At 45.6% G+C, this 17,302-nt stretch overlaps 1 protein-coding gene across 1 annotated transcript; it reads left to right on the top strand.

Moving 5' to 3' along the window:
* Positions 1–186: 186 nt before the first annotated feature.
* Positions 187–17,265, top strand: LOC115552727 (phospholipase A and acyltransferase 4-like). Its single transcript, XM_030369033.1, has 4 exons — positions 187–198; positions 1,399–1,507; positions 1,671–1,939; positions 15,152–17,265. The coding sequence occupies exons 1-4, from the start codon at positions 187–189 to the stop codon at positions 15,272–15,274; spliced, it is 513 nt and encodes a 170-aa protein (XP_030224893.1). The 3' UTR covers positions 15,275–17,265.
* Positions 17,266–17,302: the final 37 nt, after the last annotated feature.

Raw genomic sequence — 17,302 nt, 5'->3', positions numbered from 1 at the left:
TGATCTATCCAGCACACATCTAGGTGGACACGCCCAAATGTGATGTCGGGGCAGATTTCCAAAAAAATTGAACGCTCTACATGAATCCTTGCACAGGCAACGAGTCTGTTGTGGTTTACTTCCTCCACTGTGAACTGTCCATTGACAAGGAATGTTGGAATGTTCAGTGACACTCCCTCAGGCAAAATGTCACGAATAGTGAATCCCTTATCTGCCATCACCATGTCACCTGGTTCTAGCCACCCGATTCATTTGTTTGGCAGCATTTTGGGTACCCGGCGGAAATGATGAATGGCAGTAGAGTGACTGATAAGACAATACCAAGTTGTCTGTGACATACTTGGTCAGACTCTGATGCCCTATTTGCACTCTGTATTGACGGAGTAGAACTTTGATTTGGTTTTGCACATAATATTGTTTGCGTTTGAATTTTTTTTTAATTTAATTTTATTTAATTTACTTCAACTTTTATAAATTTTAGTTTTAGTTTCAATTTCATGTATGTAAAGAGTTATAATAAAACATTTCAAAATGAATGTGTAACTCGGTTAATTAAAAAAGTCTGTTGGTCCAGTCATATATTTTGTCATTGTAGTTTTCTTAAAACTCGTCTCGTCTCGTTCTCGTGAACCGAATATCGTGTCTCGTGAGCTGAGTGTATCGTCACACCCCTAGGGATTTGTGTTTGTTTCATGCGCAACAGGTTGAGTCACTGTTGGGAAGACAATAAGATGAATTGTTCTGTGACGTTCGGAAACCTCCACCTCCTCCAAAGCGAGCTGCTCCCAAGAAACGAATCGAAACGAAAAGCAATGCCTGACTGCGCATATATATCTCATTCCTCTTCAGTATCACGCATTTCTGGTAGGCTACTTTCACTGACAGGCAAAGAGGTAAGATAAACAAATCTTTTCAAAATAAATAGGCCAACAATTAAGGTTCAGACATAGGCTGCCATACGTGATGTTCTTAAGAAATAAGCCATCAAAGTTGTTGCATTTGAAGTATTTTCTCTAGCACAGAAGTGATGACAAACATACAATAAGAATAGTCTAAAACGTGATTTGCTATTTGAAGTATTAATGTGTGATGAGATCTCATTTTAATATTCAACCCTTTGTTATTTCAGTTTTTATGGCTAACTTATTTTCTTTAAGGAAATTGGGCAATGAGGTGTCAACCGCGGTGAGTAAGTCCAAACTGTTCAATGTAATATCAAACTCAATTATATCTACGTTTAATTACCATCAAATGTACCCACAGCCTGGAAAGCTGATATACATCTTTCATTGTGGACACGACCCTATTCATCACGACAGGAAACATGTATTTCTTGATACCAAATATTAAAAACTTTTTCCATAATCCTTTCTCCCTGCAAAAAAAATAAATCTCTAGTCTGGAGTTAAGGCGCAGCCAGGAGACCTGATAGAGATCTTCCGTGGCTCCTACCAGCACTGGGCTGTTTATATTGGCGATGGATTGGTTATCCATTTGGCACCGACTTGTGAGTGATTCCACGGAACACACAGCCTTCACCAGAAGCGGACCCCAACACAATCTGTGCATAGCCAGGCTAATCAGCTTGGAATAAGATGAGCTTCAATAAGATAATATTACATTTGTATTGGATCCTTCACTAAGCGCTTTTCATGCTCTATTGACTGTAGCGGAGAACCCAGGGGCTGGAGCCTACAGCATGATGTCCATCGTTTGCGATAGAGCCCTGGTGGCGCGGGCTGGGTTCTGGGATGTAGTGGGGACCGACGAGTGGAGGATCAACAACATCCTGGATGACCAGTGTGAGCCCCGGCGTGCCGACCTGGTGGTGCAGGAGGCCCGTCGCTTGGTGGGCACCGAGCTGCCCTACAGTGTCTTCCAGAGCAACTGCGAGCACTTTGCTACCGAACTGCGCTACGGCAAGGCCCAGTCTCGACAGGTATGATGTAGAATCATCTCTCTCTCTCTCTCTCTCTCTCTCTCTCTCTCTCTCTCTCTCTCTCTCTCTCTCTCTCTACAGTATGAACCACAATTCATGGCAGATACTGTCAAGAAGGGTGTCTACGGATACAGAGATTCTTGTGAAGCCAGATCACTTCATGACCCATTAAGCTTTAGCTCTTAAAGGTCCCATGACATGCTATTTTATGTATTCTTTAAAATAGGTATTAGTGGGCAACTAACACAGTATTCAAAGACGTTCCCGAAATTCAGCCGTGGTGCAGAGTTACAGCCACTCCGAGCCAGTCGGAGTAACCCCTGACTGCAGCTCGCAGATCGAGGAGGAGCTAAATGCGGGCGGGCTTAAACGTTTAAGCCCGCCCACATTTAAGGAAAATTCCGCGCAGTATCATACGTTCTCCCGCTTTCGAGCGGAGGAGCTAGATGTGGGCGGATCTAAACGTTTAACCCATGGTTTTACAACCCAGTCGCCAAGAAAAAACGTTGACGGTGTACGTTTCCATGAACACTGGATACGTAGAATTTCAACGTAAAAAATAGCGTGTTATACCTACAGGATCCACGTGTGCCGCTGTGGAGGCGGGTTTCGGGGTTTGGGTTTCACGTAGGGATGGGCACGAGTAGTAAATTCCAAACTCGAGTGATCGAAGGAATTCCTCGAGGATCAATCGAGTACTTGTTAAATCAAATCTATTTTTAGAATGCAACGCATCTGCAGCAGGAATAGGCGGCAGGCCCGATGATAAACGGCAATATTACCAACCAAACATGTAATGCTTATTCTCCATCAAAACAGTCAGAGTTATCAGAGTATTCATTATTTATTTTTGCAAACGTTCAAAACACATTTTCCTTACAAAAATAAATATGCGCAGCGTCTCACAATTTAAATCACGTCGAACCAAGGCCTGTAACAGTTTAAAAAAAACGAAACAAGTAGCCTAACCATTGCAAATAAATGCTTAAAGCTGCAAATAAAACGGCAGCAAATGGACTATCGAAATACTCAGAGTTGTGATCTTCTCTACACTCCCGGGATTACAGCTGCGTCTTGCGGCGTTGAAAATAGCCGACACACTTTCACTTTCACCGTTGCTGCGGGTCTGCTTTCCCGAACTCACCGTTGTGTTTCAGGAGCATATGTTGCCGCATAGTACTTTCTGGTAGCTCGATTTCGCTTGGCATATTTTACATTTCACCTTATGATCTCCTATTTCTTTAAAGTATTTAAATTCTTCGCTGCGATTTGCTTTAACCGCCATCTCTTAACTTTTTGAATTCTGGCGTGCCTGCACACGGCACGGAACGCGCCATGGAAATGGATGCATTTAATTTTCTTTGTGCCCACGTCATGCGTTAGTGGCGCCGACAGAAAATTGATACATTTGCTTCAGAAAACTTTGTTTGTGTGTGTATATGCAAACTCGAGTTTGCCTGTCCACCAACCGAGTTCATTTGTAACGAGTAGTACTCGAGTAATCGATTCCTCACGCCCATCCCTAGTTTCACGGCTTTCGCGGCAAATTGTGGACACGATTGTTTAGGGGGGGGGGGGGGAGACTGTTGTTGACCGGGGAGGGGGGGGGGGGGGGGGGGGGGGGGAGAGACACGTTTGTTGATGGGGGGGGGGACACACGATTGTAGGGGGGGGGGGGGGGGGGACACGTTAGTTGAAGGGGGGGGGGGACAGACACGTTTGTTGAGGGGGGGGGAGACACGTTTGTAGGGGGGGGGGGCACGCTCGACAACGAGAGTTGGTTTTATTGAACGCTCGACAACGAGAGTTGGTTTTTATTGAACGAGACTTCAACACGGAACAGCTGCACGAAACGATGGTCACGTCACTCTCAAGGACGGTGTCGACAATAATGAACACATGAACAATGTTAATAGAACAACACACAACCACATAACATCCCGAACCCATTAACCCCACTTAATCCTAACAACAAAACAAGTTAACAAAAGCCCCATTTGTCAACTGAGAACCCCAATTCCCAGAATCCCCCGCGGCTCCGGAACACGGCGTAGCTTATATCAATCTTTATTATCTGAATGGGAAATGCAATATTTTAGGACAGATACACCATTAAACGCGTTTCTAATGACATTTCTAGCGAGAAATGTACATTTTCCTTACATAATCTTCAGTCAGTGAATGTGTATGATCTTTATTAATCTTTATTATCTGAATGGGAAATGCAATATTTTAGGACTGATTCACCGTTAAACGTGTTTCTAATAACATTTCTAGCGAGAAAGTCTCACTCCGAGAACCTTAAAATATGAATCAATCCATCAGAAGCATGTAAATATCTTCCCGGTGGCGTAAGAGGACGAACAAGGTGTCCTTCAACATCTACGCTTCCAGGCGATTGCAACGGTGCCACACATGAGCATATTCGAACATGTTTAATAGTAGTAATTAGCTGTCGAAATTGGAGGCCTTAATCAATACTGAGCAGCTATTGATTTGCTTCCCGATAAAGATTTGTCACAAATGACATGTTATTTAGCATCTACACGTTGAGCTGAGTCCAATGACACCAAGAACGACACTCTAGCTAATGGTTACATGTGTTTTACATGGTACACCTAGGTCTAGGACATGATCTCGGTGTAGCAAGAGGCCGAGCTTGATCTCATTGGACTCAGCTTAACGTGTAGATGCTAATTAACATGTAATTTGTCAAAAATCTCCATCGGGAAGCAAATCTATAGCTGGTCATTATTGATAAAGGCCTCCAAAATCGACAGCTAATTACTACCCCGAAACATATTCAAATATGATCATGTGTGGCACTGTTGCAATCGTCTCGAAATGTAGATGTCAAAGGACACCTTGTTTGCTCTGTTGCACCACCGGGAAGATATTTTCATACTTCTAATGGATTGATTCATATTTTAAGGTTCTCGGAGTGAGACTTTAAGTGGCTGCAGTAGAATTGTTGAGACGAAAGATGATATCAAGAGATTTATAGAATATTCCCCTTCACATTATGATTCTTCGTCGTAACATCCGACCAAACATCCTTTACATTCACAGAGCGAAGATTATGAAAGTCCAGGCCCCCCCTTCCTGCACTCGGGGTCCGACCGGGCCAAGTTTCGGTGCGGGGGTCCCAGTTAGGCCCTAGAATATGGTATTCAAATTTCAGGGCGGTAGGACCTTCCTATCTCAAAAACTTTTTTTCCACCACATTCTGAACCATTAGGTCTCGCAGGCAACACTTCTGAAGGGGCTTTGTCCAAATGACAGTCCATTTGGGAAAACTTTTTTTCTCTATGGGCTAGAACTCCAAATCTTGCATATGTCGTTCTCGGGGCCCCGGGAAATGTGTGTCAACATTTTAGCATCCCTAGCTATCTCGAAAAGGCTGGAAAAGGGGCGTGACCTCCAACAGTACAGTCAATGTACATAAGACAGAGGTTAGTTTCTCGGCCCCATTTTTTGCGGGATGGAGGTGTACATTTGTGGCTTAATGTGTGTAGACACCGCTGGCCTGTGGCCACGTCTTTGAAGTCTGGGGTCAAAAGGTCAAAAGGAGCCGGCACCACGCCGCTTATGAGATAACAAAAAGTGAATCTGTATTTCTCTCATTACATTTTGTCATTATTGAAGAGAGGCCTGATTCTCAGATATGCATATTGGACTGTTAGGGTATAGGTCTGGGAAGAACTTCAGGCCAAAATCTTGCAAGCGAGCCGCTGGGTGCAGGTGCAACGAGATGGAGCACTTGCTGAGCCTGGACTTTCCGATGTTTGGTCGGATGTTACGACGAAGAATCATAATGTGAATGGGAATATTCTATAAATCTCTTGATATCATCTTTCGCCTCAACACTTCTGCTGCAGCCACTTAAAGTCTCACTCCGAGAACCTTAAAATATGAATCAATCCATTAGAAGTATGAAAATATCTTCCCGGTGGTGCAACAGAGCAAACAAGGTGTCCTTTGACATCTACGTTTCGAGACGATTGCAACAGTGCCACACATGATCATATTTGAATATGTTTCGGGGTAGTAATTAGCTGTCGATTTTGGAGGCCTTTATCAATAATGACCAGCTATAGATTTGCTTCCCGATGGAGATTTTTGACAAATTACATGTTAATTAGCATCTACACGTTAAGCTGAGTCCAATGAGATCAAGCTCGGCCTCTTGCTACACCGAGATCATGTCCTAGACCTAGGTGTACCATGTAAAATACATGTTACCATTAGCTAGAGTGTCGTTCTTGGTGTCATTGGACTCAGCTCAACGTGTAGATGCTAAATAACATGTCATTTGTGACAAATCTTTATCGGGAAGCAAATCAATAGCTGCTCAGTATTGATTAAGGCCTCCAATTTCGACAGCTAATTACTACCATTAAACATGTTCGAATATGCTCATGTGTGGCACCGTTGCAATCGCCTGGAAGCGTAGATGTTGAAGGACACCTTGTTCGTCCTCTTACGCCACCGGGAAGATATTTACATGCTTCTGATTGACTAATGAATTGATTCAGCTATTCCCCCAGAAGTCTGGGGTCAAAAGGTCAAAAGGAGACGGCACCACGCCGGGATGGATCCAGATCTCGGGCAACAGCGCAGGGTTGCCAGGTCCTGCAAAAAACGTGCCCCCCACATACCGTTCAAAATCCACCCAAAATGTCCTAGAAGCATCCCAAATAAAAAATGATATTATTGGCCATTTTGGCCAACGTTTTGAAAGTAATAATATTTGAGGGAATATTTTTTTGTTGTTGTTTTAGCAGTGAAATGCACCGTGTGCGTGTGTGCGTGTGTGTGTGTGTGTGTCTGTGTCTGTGTCTGTGCGTGCATGTGTGTGCTTGTGTGTGCTTGTGTGTGCTTGTGTGCGTGTGTCTGTGCGTGTGCGTGCGTGTGTGTGTGTCTATTTTATGTTGAAATGCGACGTAATCCAGTGTTCACGAAACGTACACTGTCAACGTAGGTATGCTTTTGGCGACTGGGTTGGCTCTCAGATATACGTGTTTCTAACAAGATGATATCATTAAAAGTTACATAAAGTAACAGTTTAATAACACAAACGCAGGAGGCACGTGAGCTGCTAGTTTAGCGAAAGCAACCTGACGTCGTTGAAACATGCGAGCGAGCCGATCAAATCCTAATAACTATAAAACTAAAGATCAGAAACAATCACTGACTGAAGATTATGCAAGTAAAAAGTATATTTCTCGCTAGAAATGTTATTAGAAACACGTTTAACGGTGAATCGGTCCTAAAATATTGCATTTCCCATTCAGATAATAAAGATTAATAAAGATCATACACATTCACTGACTGAAGATTATGTAAGGGAAATGTCATTAGAAACGCGTTTAATGGTGTATCTGTCCTAAAATATTGCATTTCCCATTCAGATAATAAAGATTAATATAAGCTACGCCGTGTTCCGGAGCCGCGGGGGATTCTGGGAATTAGGGTTCTCAGTTGACAAATGGGGCTTTTGTTAACTTGTTTTGTTGTTAGGATTAAGTGGGGTTAATGGGTTCGGGATGTTATGTGGTTGTGTGTTGTTCTATTAACATTGTTCGTGTGTTCATTATTGTCGACACCGTCACCGAGAGTGACGTGACCATCGTTTCGTGCAGCTGTTCCGTGTTGAAGTCTCGTTCAATAAAAAACAACTCTCGTTGTCGAGCGTTCAATAAAAACCAACTCTCGTTGTCGAGCGTGCCCCCCCCCCCTACAAACGTGTCTCCCCCCCCCCCCTACAATCGTGTGTCCCCCCCACCCCCTCAACAAACGTGTCTCCCCCCCCCCCCCCCCCCTCCCCGGTCAACAACAGTCTCCCCCCCCCCCCCTAAACAATCGTGTCCACAATTTGCCGCGAAAGCCGTGAAACCCAAACCCCGAAACCCGCCTCCACAGCGGCACACGTGGATACTGTAGGTATAACACGCTATTTTTTTACGTTGAAATTCTACGTATCCAGTGTTCATGGAAACGTACACCATCAACGTTTTTTCTTGGCGACTGGGTTGGGTTTTATCCTCTCGGGCGCCATCTGGTGGCGGAGATCCGGCAGCACATTCTCAAACATCAATACAGCGCAGCACAGCACAATGATTTACCGGTAATATGGAAAAGGGTTCATGCATTTGATAGACTTAGACATTCCTACTTTTAACTTGTCATTTCAAATGTCTTTTTTAGTATAGACACATATTATTTCGTACACTCGTACACAATTATATTAGCTAAGTCAAATAAACCAAAGACAGAAGCGGGAGAACGTGTTTCCGTCTGGTCCATGATACTGCGCGGAATTTTCCTTAAATGTGGGCGGGCTTAAACGTTTAAGCCCGCCCACATTTAGCTCCTCCTCGATCTGCGGGCTGCAGCAATAGTATCTGTCTGCGTCCTGCAAGACGGAGGCGTAACTTGTAGTAGGAGGCGTAACTTGTACTAGGAGGCGTAACTTGTTCTTTTCTAAATCGCGGTAAACAAAAAGCGTTGTAAATCACGGTTCACACGAGATCTTCATTGAAGTCGGGTCTTCCGATATTCATGACGGTAAGTCAATTTAAGGCCTAATATTTTAGGTCCGAGTTGCGGTCATTTATGTACCCGCGCACCACTGCTACACACAGATCACTACCGCGATTTAGAAAAGTACTAGACACGCCTCCGAATACAAGTTACGCCTCCGACTACATGTTACGCCTCCTAGTGCAAGTTACGCCTCCTCCGACTACATGTTACGCCTCCTACTACAAGTTACGCCTCCGTCTTGCAGGACGCAGACAGACCCACCTCGGCTGCAGTCAGGGGCACTTGGAGTATCGCACATTGAGCTTCCCCCAAATGCGCTGTTTCGGTGGGCGTGTCAAGGAGGAGGGTGGGGGTGTGGCCCTGAGCAGCTTGCAGCCACGGTACCATGCGCTCTGTTTACAGTGGATGTATCGCAATGGCGAGGCGCACACAGCCTTTAGCCGTGTTCTGTAAATATTCTAGAACACACGGGAGTCCTGGAGCTCTATATCTAAATATTATCATATAGCCTACACAGATATCTATAACATATAATATATATTATCACGGCCAAAAGCTGTGTGAGCATATATTATGAATCTCAAACGACCGCGTTGGGTTCTCCGACGTTCCTGGTTCTTCAACGTTCGCAAGAACATGAACCACGACATGGAGGAGAAAGGGATTGTTGGCGGCGAATGTCTCCCGCTTGAGCCCCGCTGAGGGACCACCGCCAGAGGCGGAGGTGCATAAGTGCTGCCCGGCAAAGATCCCTTTCTCCTCCTTGTCGTGGTTCATGTTCTTGAGGGAGTCAAAGCCAAAGTTCCTTCCCCCCAATTCATTCTCAACCTTGGCTGAGATAACCCCCAATACGAGTCTCGTTGTAGAAATACCAGAGACGAGAGTCCGACGTGTTATGCGCCATCACACCAACAGCAGAACGGTTATCCAAATATCAAGGAAGTGTACAACACTTGCGTTACAGTCCTGGAGCTCTATATCTAAATAATATCATATAATACATAGATATCTATATCATATATTGTGTGCGCCTCCAGACGATATTATGAATCACAAACGTGATTGAAGTCGACTGAACCGCGCGCTGCCTGCTGCCGGCTGCCCGCTGCCGGGCGATGGTGCCTCGCGGCAACCGGCGGCATGTCGCAGTTCATGTACTTCAGCGAGTCAAACCGAAGTTCCTTTCCCCCAATTCCTTCTCAACCATGGCTCAGATAACCCCCACGACAGTCTCGTTGTGGAAATACAAGACACGTCAAAGAACCGACAAGAAACACTTGCGTTACAGGTACACGGTCGAGTCTCATTGGCGGAGTAACCCCTAACTGCAGCTCGCAGATCGAGGAGGAGCTAAATGTGGGCTGGCTTAAACGTTTAACTCCGCCCACATTTAAGGGAAATTCCGCGCAGTATCATATGTTCTCCCGCTTTCGAGCGGAGGAGCTAAATGTGGGCGGGCTTAAACGTTTAAGCCAGCCCACATTTAAGGAAAATTCCGCGCAGTATCATGGACCAGACGGAAATACGTTCTCCCGCTTCTGTCTTTGATTTATTTGACTTAGCTAATATGATTGTGTATGAGTGTACGAAATAATATGTGTCTATACTAAAAAAGACATTTGAAATGACAAGTTAAAAGTAGGAATGTCTAAATCTATCAAATGCATGAACCCCTTTCCATATTACCGGTAAGTCATTGTGCTGTGCTGTGCTGTATTGATGTTTGAGAATGTGATGCCGGATCTCCGCCACCAGATGGCGCCCGAGAGGATAAAACCATGGGTTAAACGTTTAGACCCGCCCACATTTAGCTCCTCCGCTCGAAAGCGGGATAACGTATGATACTGCGCGGAATTTTCCTTAAATGTGGCCGGAGTTAAACGTTTAAGCCCGCCCACATTTAGCTCCTCCTCGATCTGCGGGCTGCAGTCAGGGGCACTTGCATTGGCGGGCCAACGTCTCTGGGCGGGCCAGGCAGAGTAAGGGGAGGAGCTGAGATTCCTGATGACGTCATGAATACAGACATTCCAAATCAGCGCGCTTGAGCCTCCGTTTTTTCAAAGGCGAGCAGAACAGCTAGTGCTAGTTTTACACCAAACGCAAGTTTTAGCCACTGGGGGACCATAGGCAGGCTAGGGGAACTCATATTTATGTTAGAAAACCTCACAAAGTGAGATTTTCATGTCATGGGACCTTTAAAGGTCCTATGGCATGCTACTTTATGGATGCTTATATATAGGTGTTATTGGGCCCTTAATACAGTATTTGAAGATGTTCAAGAAATTCAGCCTTGGTGCAGAATTACAGCCACTACGAGCCAGTCCCACAATGAGCTTTCCACAACGTGCCGTTTTTTATAGGCGGGTAAAGGTGGAGGGTGGGGATGTGGCCCTGAGCAGCTTTTGGCCACGGTACCATGCGCTCTGTTAACAGTGGATGAATCGCAATGGCGAGGTGCACACAGCCTTTGGCCGTGTTCTGGAAATATTCTACAACACACGGGAGTCCTGGAGCTCTATATCTATATGATATCATATTATACATATATATCGATATCATATAATATATATTATCACAGCCAAAGGCTGTGTGCGCCCCCAGATGATATTATGAATCTCAAATGACTGCGTCGGGTTCTGCGAAGTCTCTGGTTCTTCCACTTCCACATCAATCTGACGTAGACTGAACCGCGACATGGAGGAGAAAGGGATTGTTGCCCACGATTGTCTCCCGCCGGAGCCCCGCTACCCGCTTACGAGGCACCACCGCCTTGGCGCGGCCCGCAGCCCCAGAGCGGTGGTGCCTTGCGGCGGTGGTGCCTTGCGTGGTGCCTTGTGGCGCTGGGGTCTCGTGGCAGCGGGCAGCGGGGCTCCAGCAGGAGACAATCGCGGGCAACAATCCCTTTCTTCTCCATGTCGCAGTTCATGTACTTCAGGGAGTCAAAGCCAAAGTTCCTTTCCCCCCAATTCCTTCTCAACCATGGTTGAGATAACACCCCACCAAGAGTCTCGTTGTGAAATACCAGCGAAGTCAGAGAACCTGACGTGTTATGCCCATAACACCAAGAGCAGAACGGTTATCAAAATAACAAAGAAGTGTACAACACTTGCGTAACAGTATGTTTATTTACACACACACACACACACACACACACACACACACACACACACACACACACACACACACACACACACACACACACACACACACACACACACACACACACACACACACACACACACACACACACACACGTTGCAATCGCACGGTCGTAGCTCATTGTCTCATTGCCGGGCCAAATTCTTTGGGCGAGCAATGCAGAGAAAGGGGAGGTAACTTGGCCCTTTATTGGATTAGATTAGATTTGATTCCCTTTATTGTCATTGCACAGTAACAGGTTACTATGCAACAATATTTAGGTTGGTCTAACCAGAGTGCAAACATCAGTTTGAGCAACATGTATAAATATATTTACAGTATAATATCTGTGCAGCAAAATTTTATTACAACAGTTATTCAGTGCAGGTAGTGCAGAAAAGTGCGATTTAGCAGTAAGGACTAGGCAGCATGAGATATGGATGGGTATTTTGTAAGCAGTCTGACAGCTGAGGGGAAGAAGCTGTTTTTAGTCCTGTTAGTTTTGCCTGGGAGGCTGTGGTAGTGTGCCCCAGAGCGGGTGCCACGTTGAAGGGTATACAGTCCATGGTTGGGGTGAGAGGTGTCCTTTATGATGTTGCGTGCTTTTCGAAGGCACCTCTTCTCGTATATTGAGGTTATGGTAGGGAGTGTGGTCTTGGTGATGCGTTGGGCGATCCTCACCACCCTCTGCAGTGATTTTTTGTCCTTGATGGTGCAATTGCCGTACCAGACTGTGATGCAGGTGGGGAGGATGCTCTCGATGGTACAGCAGAGCGGTAAAAGTTCAGCAGCACTTGGGGGGGATAGATGGACCTTAGCCAATTTCCTGAGGAAGAACATGCGCTTGTGTGCCTTCTTGATCAGGGTTGTGATGTTGGGGGTCCAGGAGAGGTCCTCAGAGATGTGGACTCCAAGGAACTTAAAGCTGGTGACACGCTCGACCTCCTCCCCATTCATATGGACAGGGCGGTGTGTGCCTATTCTGTTCCTTCTGGAGTCCAGGATGATCTCTTTAGTCGTGCTTGTGTTGAGGGCCAGGTTGTTGTTGCTGCACCACTCTGCCAGGTGCCGGACCTCTTCCCTGTATGCCGAGTCCGACTTCCTGTTTGAAGCATGAAAAAGACTGCAGTCATGTGTGAAGTGGGAGTAGAGGAGGGGACTCAGCACTAGGGGTTGGGTATCGTTTGGGTTTTTACCGATATCGGTGCCTACTCTGTACTTTTCAGCGGACACTGAGTTGAATGGCAACGATGTTTGCTAGTCTACTTGATTTGCAAGATTTACGGTTGGCATTAAATTACTCGACTTACCCGAATTCCCCTGCTGTGAGTGCTGTGACTGATGATATATATTTTTATTGATTCGTTTGGAGGGGATGATTGAACTGAATGCCGGGGTGAAATCAATAAACAGCAGCCTTACGCAGGTGTTACACAGATCCAGGTGGTGAGGGCTGGGTGTAGGTCTCTGGTGATGGCGTCGTCCTCGCTCCTGTTCTGACGGGAGGCAAACTGATAGGGGTCTAGTGTGGGTGGAAGTTTGGTTTTCAGATGGGCTAAGACCAGCTCCTCGAAGCATTTCATGATGGTGTAAGTGAGTGCCACAGGTCGGTAATCATTCAGGCTCTTTGGGGAGCTGTGTTTATGGACAGGCACAATTGAGGTGGATTTGAAGCACGCGGATACTTTTGCTTGGGTTAGAGACAGGTCGAAAATGCTGGTCAGGAACCCGGTCAGCTGCTCTGCACAGGTGTTGAGTACACGTCCGAGGATGCCATCTGGGCCAGCAGCCTTGCGTTTGTTGGTTCTGCTCAGTGCAGCCTTCACCTCTGTAGGCAAGAGTGTGAGGGGCAAGTGGTTTGCAGGGAGAGTGGCCTTGGTGGCCATCTCATTGTTGTTTCAGTCAAAACGAGCATAGAACTTATTTAGCTCATCTGGAAAGGAGTGGTCATGGACAGGGTGGAGGCATGAGCGGGTCTGAAGTCTGTAATGGCTGTAAAGTCTTGCAAGCCCTGCCACATGCGCCGGGGGTCAAAGTTCCTGAGTCTGTAATGTCTGTAAAGTCTTGCAAGCCCTGCCACATGCGCCGGGGGTCAGAGTTCCTGAAGTGCTCCCCAACCTTTAGTTTGTGGCTATGCTCACCCCGCTTAATGCCCCTTTTCAGGTCGGCCCTAGCTGTACTGTAGGCTTGTGTGTCCCCTGACCTGAACGAGATGTTGCGTGCCTTTACCAGAAGGCGGACCTGCCCGTCCATCTACGGCTTCTGATTGGGGAAGATTGTAATCCGTTTTATGGTGGCGATGTCGTTTATGTTATTCTTGATATAATCCAAAACAGAGGAGGTGTAGGAGTCGATGTCTGTGTGTGGGTCTACTGTGTCTGTTACAGCAAAGTCAGACCAGTTAGTGTGAAGCCGGTGTTGAAGTTTGAAGTCTGCTCCCTCGGGCCAAACCTTCACTGACTTGACTGAGGGCTTGACTTGCATCATGAGGGGGTGATATTTGGGTAGGAGAAACCGAGAGATGTGGTCTGACTGATCCAGTTCGGGGAGAGGTAGGGCCTTGTACGCTTCTTTGATGATAGTGTAGACATGGGTCTTATCTCCTCTTTTGGGGCAGGAAACGTGTTGGTAGAATTTGGCTAGAACAGCTTTTAGGTTGGAGTGGTTAAAATCTCCAGCAATGATGAAAGCAGTCTCCGGGTGTTGTGTCTGTTGATTGCTAATGGCTGCATGTAGTTCTTTCATAGCTAGCTTGGCATTAGCATCAGGTGGTATGTAAGCTGCGATTGTTATTATGGAGTTGAATTCTCTTGGAAGGTAGAAGGGCCTATTTTTAACCATGAGAAATTCAATGTTGGCAGAACAGTGCTTAGCGATGGTAAGGTTGTCTGTACAACAGGATCTGTTTATACAGATGCACAGACCCCCTCCACGTGACTTACTGCAGTCAGCTGTTCTGTCCGAGCGGATGCAGTGACGTCCTTGTAGTCCAACAGCGCAGTCTGGAACGCCGTCGCGCAACCATGTTTCAGTGAAGAACATAATGTTTGTTTCCGTAATCTTATTGCTGGTTGTAACCCACAATCGTAGTTCGTTCATTTTGTGCGCCAGAGACCGCACATTAGCAAGGAGAAGGCTGGGGAGTGGGGCGCGATGGGGAGCCTGGATTAGCTTCTCTCTGGCGCCTCCTCTGCAGCCTCTCTTTTGCCGGCGTCTTCTCCGCCGCCTACGGAGCCTCCTTGTCCGGGGAGGCGATGTAAACAAACCTCATAAAAACCTCATAAAGTGTCATTTTCATGCCATGGGACCTCCAACCTACTAAATAACGGCTATTTATCTATATCAGATTTGGATCAGGATCAATCCTTAGCACTATACTGTGTATCCACTTCCTTCCCTTTTCATCTATAATAAGTGTTTCTAGGTTAGGGTTACCTTTGACGTAGTGTTGTGCTGGTGTGTGATGGTAGTCGTTGGCTAACCACTGAAATCCCTGCGCTCTCCTTGTGCCCGGACCTCCCACCACAGGTGCGCAGGGCAGGCGAGGTTGTCATCGCAGCGGGCGTGGGCACAGTGGTGGTCCTGGGTCTCGTGGCTCTGGCCGGGGCCATCTTTGGAGGCGGGCGCAAAGAAAATAAGGACACGCAGTGATTGACATCTGTTGATCTGGAGGAGCTTGATTACTACCAGCAGAACATGATTTACACATTGATTTTTTTCGAATTCAGTGGGTGGATTGTAAAGAAAAAAAAGATTTTTTTAATAATGAAGGATTTGTGCTTTCTGGCATTAAGGTGCAATAATTTTCCAACTTTTACCTCTTAATGTACGTTCACGACAAAAGCTGTAAAAGATGCAAAATCGCAGAATAGCTCAAAACGCAACGCTGTCAAAAATATTTACAGCTCATATCGCTCTGGCGCGTAGGCCTATATTTACTCAGACCCACGCCGGCGAGAGACCTCTTTATTCCGATTGGCTGGCGGTCGTTACAGCCGAAATGCTACTAGCTCATTTGCATAGAGTTGTGCTGTTTTCAACTCTCATTTACAGCTTTACAGCTTTAAACCTATCGCTCCTATGGCTTTAGCGCTCATGTCTAATAGAAAGTGAATGGGCGCTTATCGCTAAAATCGCTTTACAGCTTTTGGTGTTATTGTACAGTTAGTACACTAGCAGCACAACTAAGAAGGTGTTTCCATTCTGCATTTTGCAGAAGCCTGTGGATCTCTGCCAATAATGAGGATGCATTATCTTTAATACATGAGTAAGATGGATTTTTAACAGTTAACCTAATGAAGGACTTTCATTTGAGTGTTATTATTGTTAATTTAAAAAATATCTAAAACTGGATGCCAAATGATACCATACTTTCCACTTTATAAAAGGAATATAACCTGTTTTCAATTTATTTTAAAGGAGGCTGGTCAATGTTTTTCTTGCTGCAGACTTCCCCATGAATCAAACATAACATGATAATATGTAACTGTGGTGGGAATGTTCACCACTCCAAACGTTTTTGCATAAACTATTTAAGACTAAAGAGTAATCCGAATTGATAACAATAAGGCTAATTTATTTGAGTAATAAACATACAATTACATTCAACAAACATACAATAATCCGAGACCTCAGATTGGAGTTTGCACTGCGTCTCTCTAAGAGCTTCTCAAGGAGAACTCCAATGCACTGTCCAAAGCAAGGCCTTCCAATTCAGTGGCAGACAGGGCCCAGGACGCTGAGAACAGCTCTGCTCTGCTCCCCATTAATCTAGCGTATTGCTCATGATGTTTGATGGAATAATCCACACGTTGTTTCCCCTCCATCATCCAAGCCCTGTCTCCTATTCCTTGTACTGTCCAGCCAACCCGCCTGTTCCCAGTCTCTAACGTTAACCTCTGACCCTGGGGTAAACCGGTCACAAGGGAGCAGGGATCCCCTGATGCATTCTGCTACTCGATCTAAACATAGGAAACTGACCTTTAGATAAACATTATTGGATTAGAGATCATTGACCATTAGAATTTGGGGAGACGTAGTGGTGACTCCTCAACTGGATCCTTTTACCTTTGTCCGCCCCAAGGGGGTCAGAGAAAAGGCACACCCACCAAATAGCAGTTATAGAAACTGAAAGTGTCACTATAACTTTCCTATGATGGCATTTCCCCGTGGTTCTCCTCTGTGCTCCAGCCTGGGACTCACCGTAGGAGCAGCAGCTCCAGAGGCCCACCCACTCGTTCACCTCGCAACTTGGCAGCCGTAACGGCAGCACACTGCAGCTGTACTGGGGGAGAGTGGTACCGTGTTTACTCAATGTTTCTCCACACTTGTTAGATTTGTATAGCGTATAGATAATAATTACATATTATCCAATAGTAGATTACTCCCATACAATCTATTTAAAGGGAGGCTGGCCCAGTGTTTTTCTTACTGCAGACTTCCCCATGAAACAACCATAATATGATAATATGTTACTCCTGCACAAGTATTGGAAACAAGTTTCCTATGAAAACTTTTATCTTACTAATGGTCTACTAGAGTCATTCAACTGTAAGACTTGTGGTAAAATTTGACAAGTTTGTTCTTTCTTACACTTAAAAGAAAAACGTTGTTTATATCAATAAAGATTGATGTGAAAATTGTGTGATGCATCTTCTTTCAGAAATACATGTATCTAGC

The sequence above is a fragment of the Gadus morhua genome, chromosome 10 (assembly GCF_902167405.1).
Source record: "Gadus morhua chromosome 10, gadMor3.0, whole genome shotgun sequence".
NCBI classification, from domain to species: Eukaryota; Metazoa; Chordata; class Actinopteri; order Gadiformes; family Gadidae; genus Gadus; species Gadus morhua.
The sequence above is the reverse complement of the archived record's forward strand: the minus strand, read 5'-3'. Positions and strand labels throughout refer to the sequence as shown.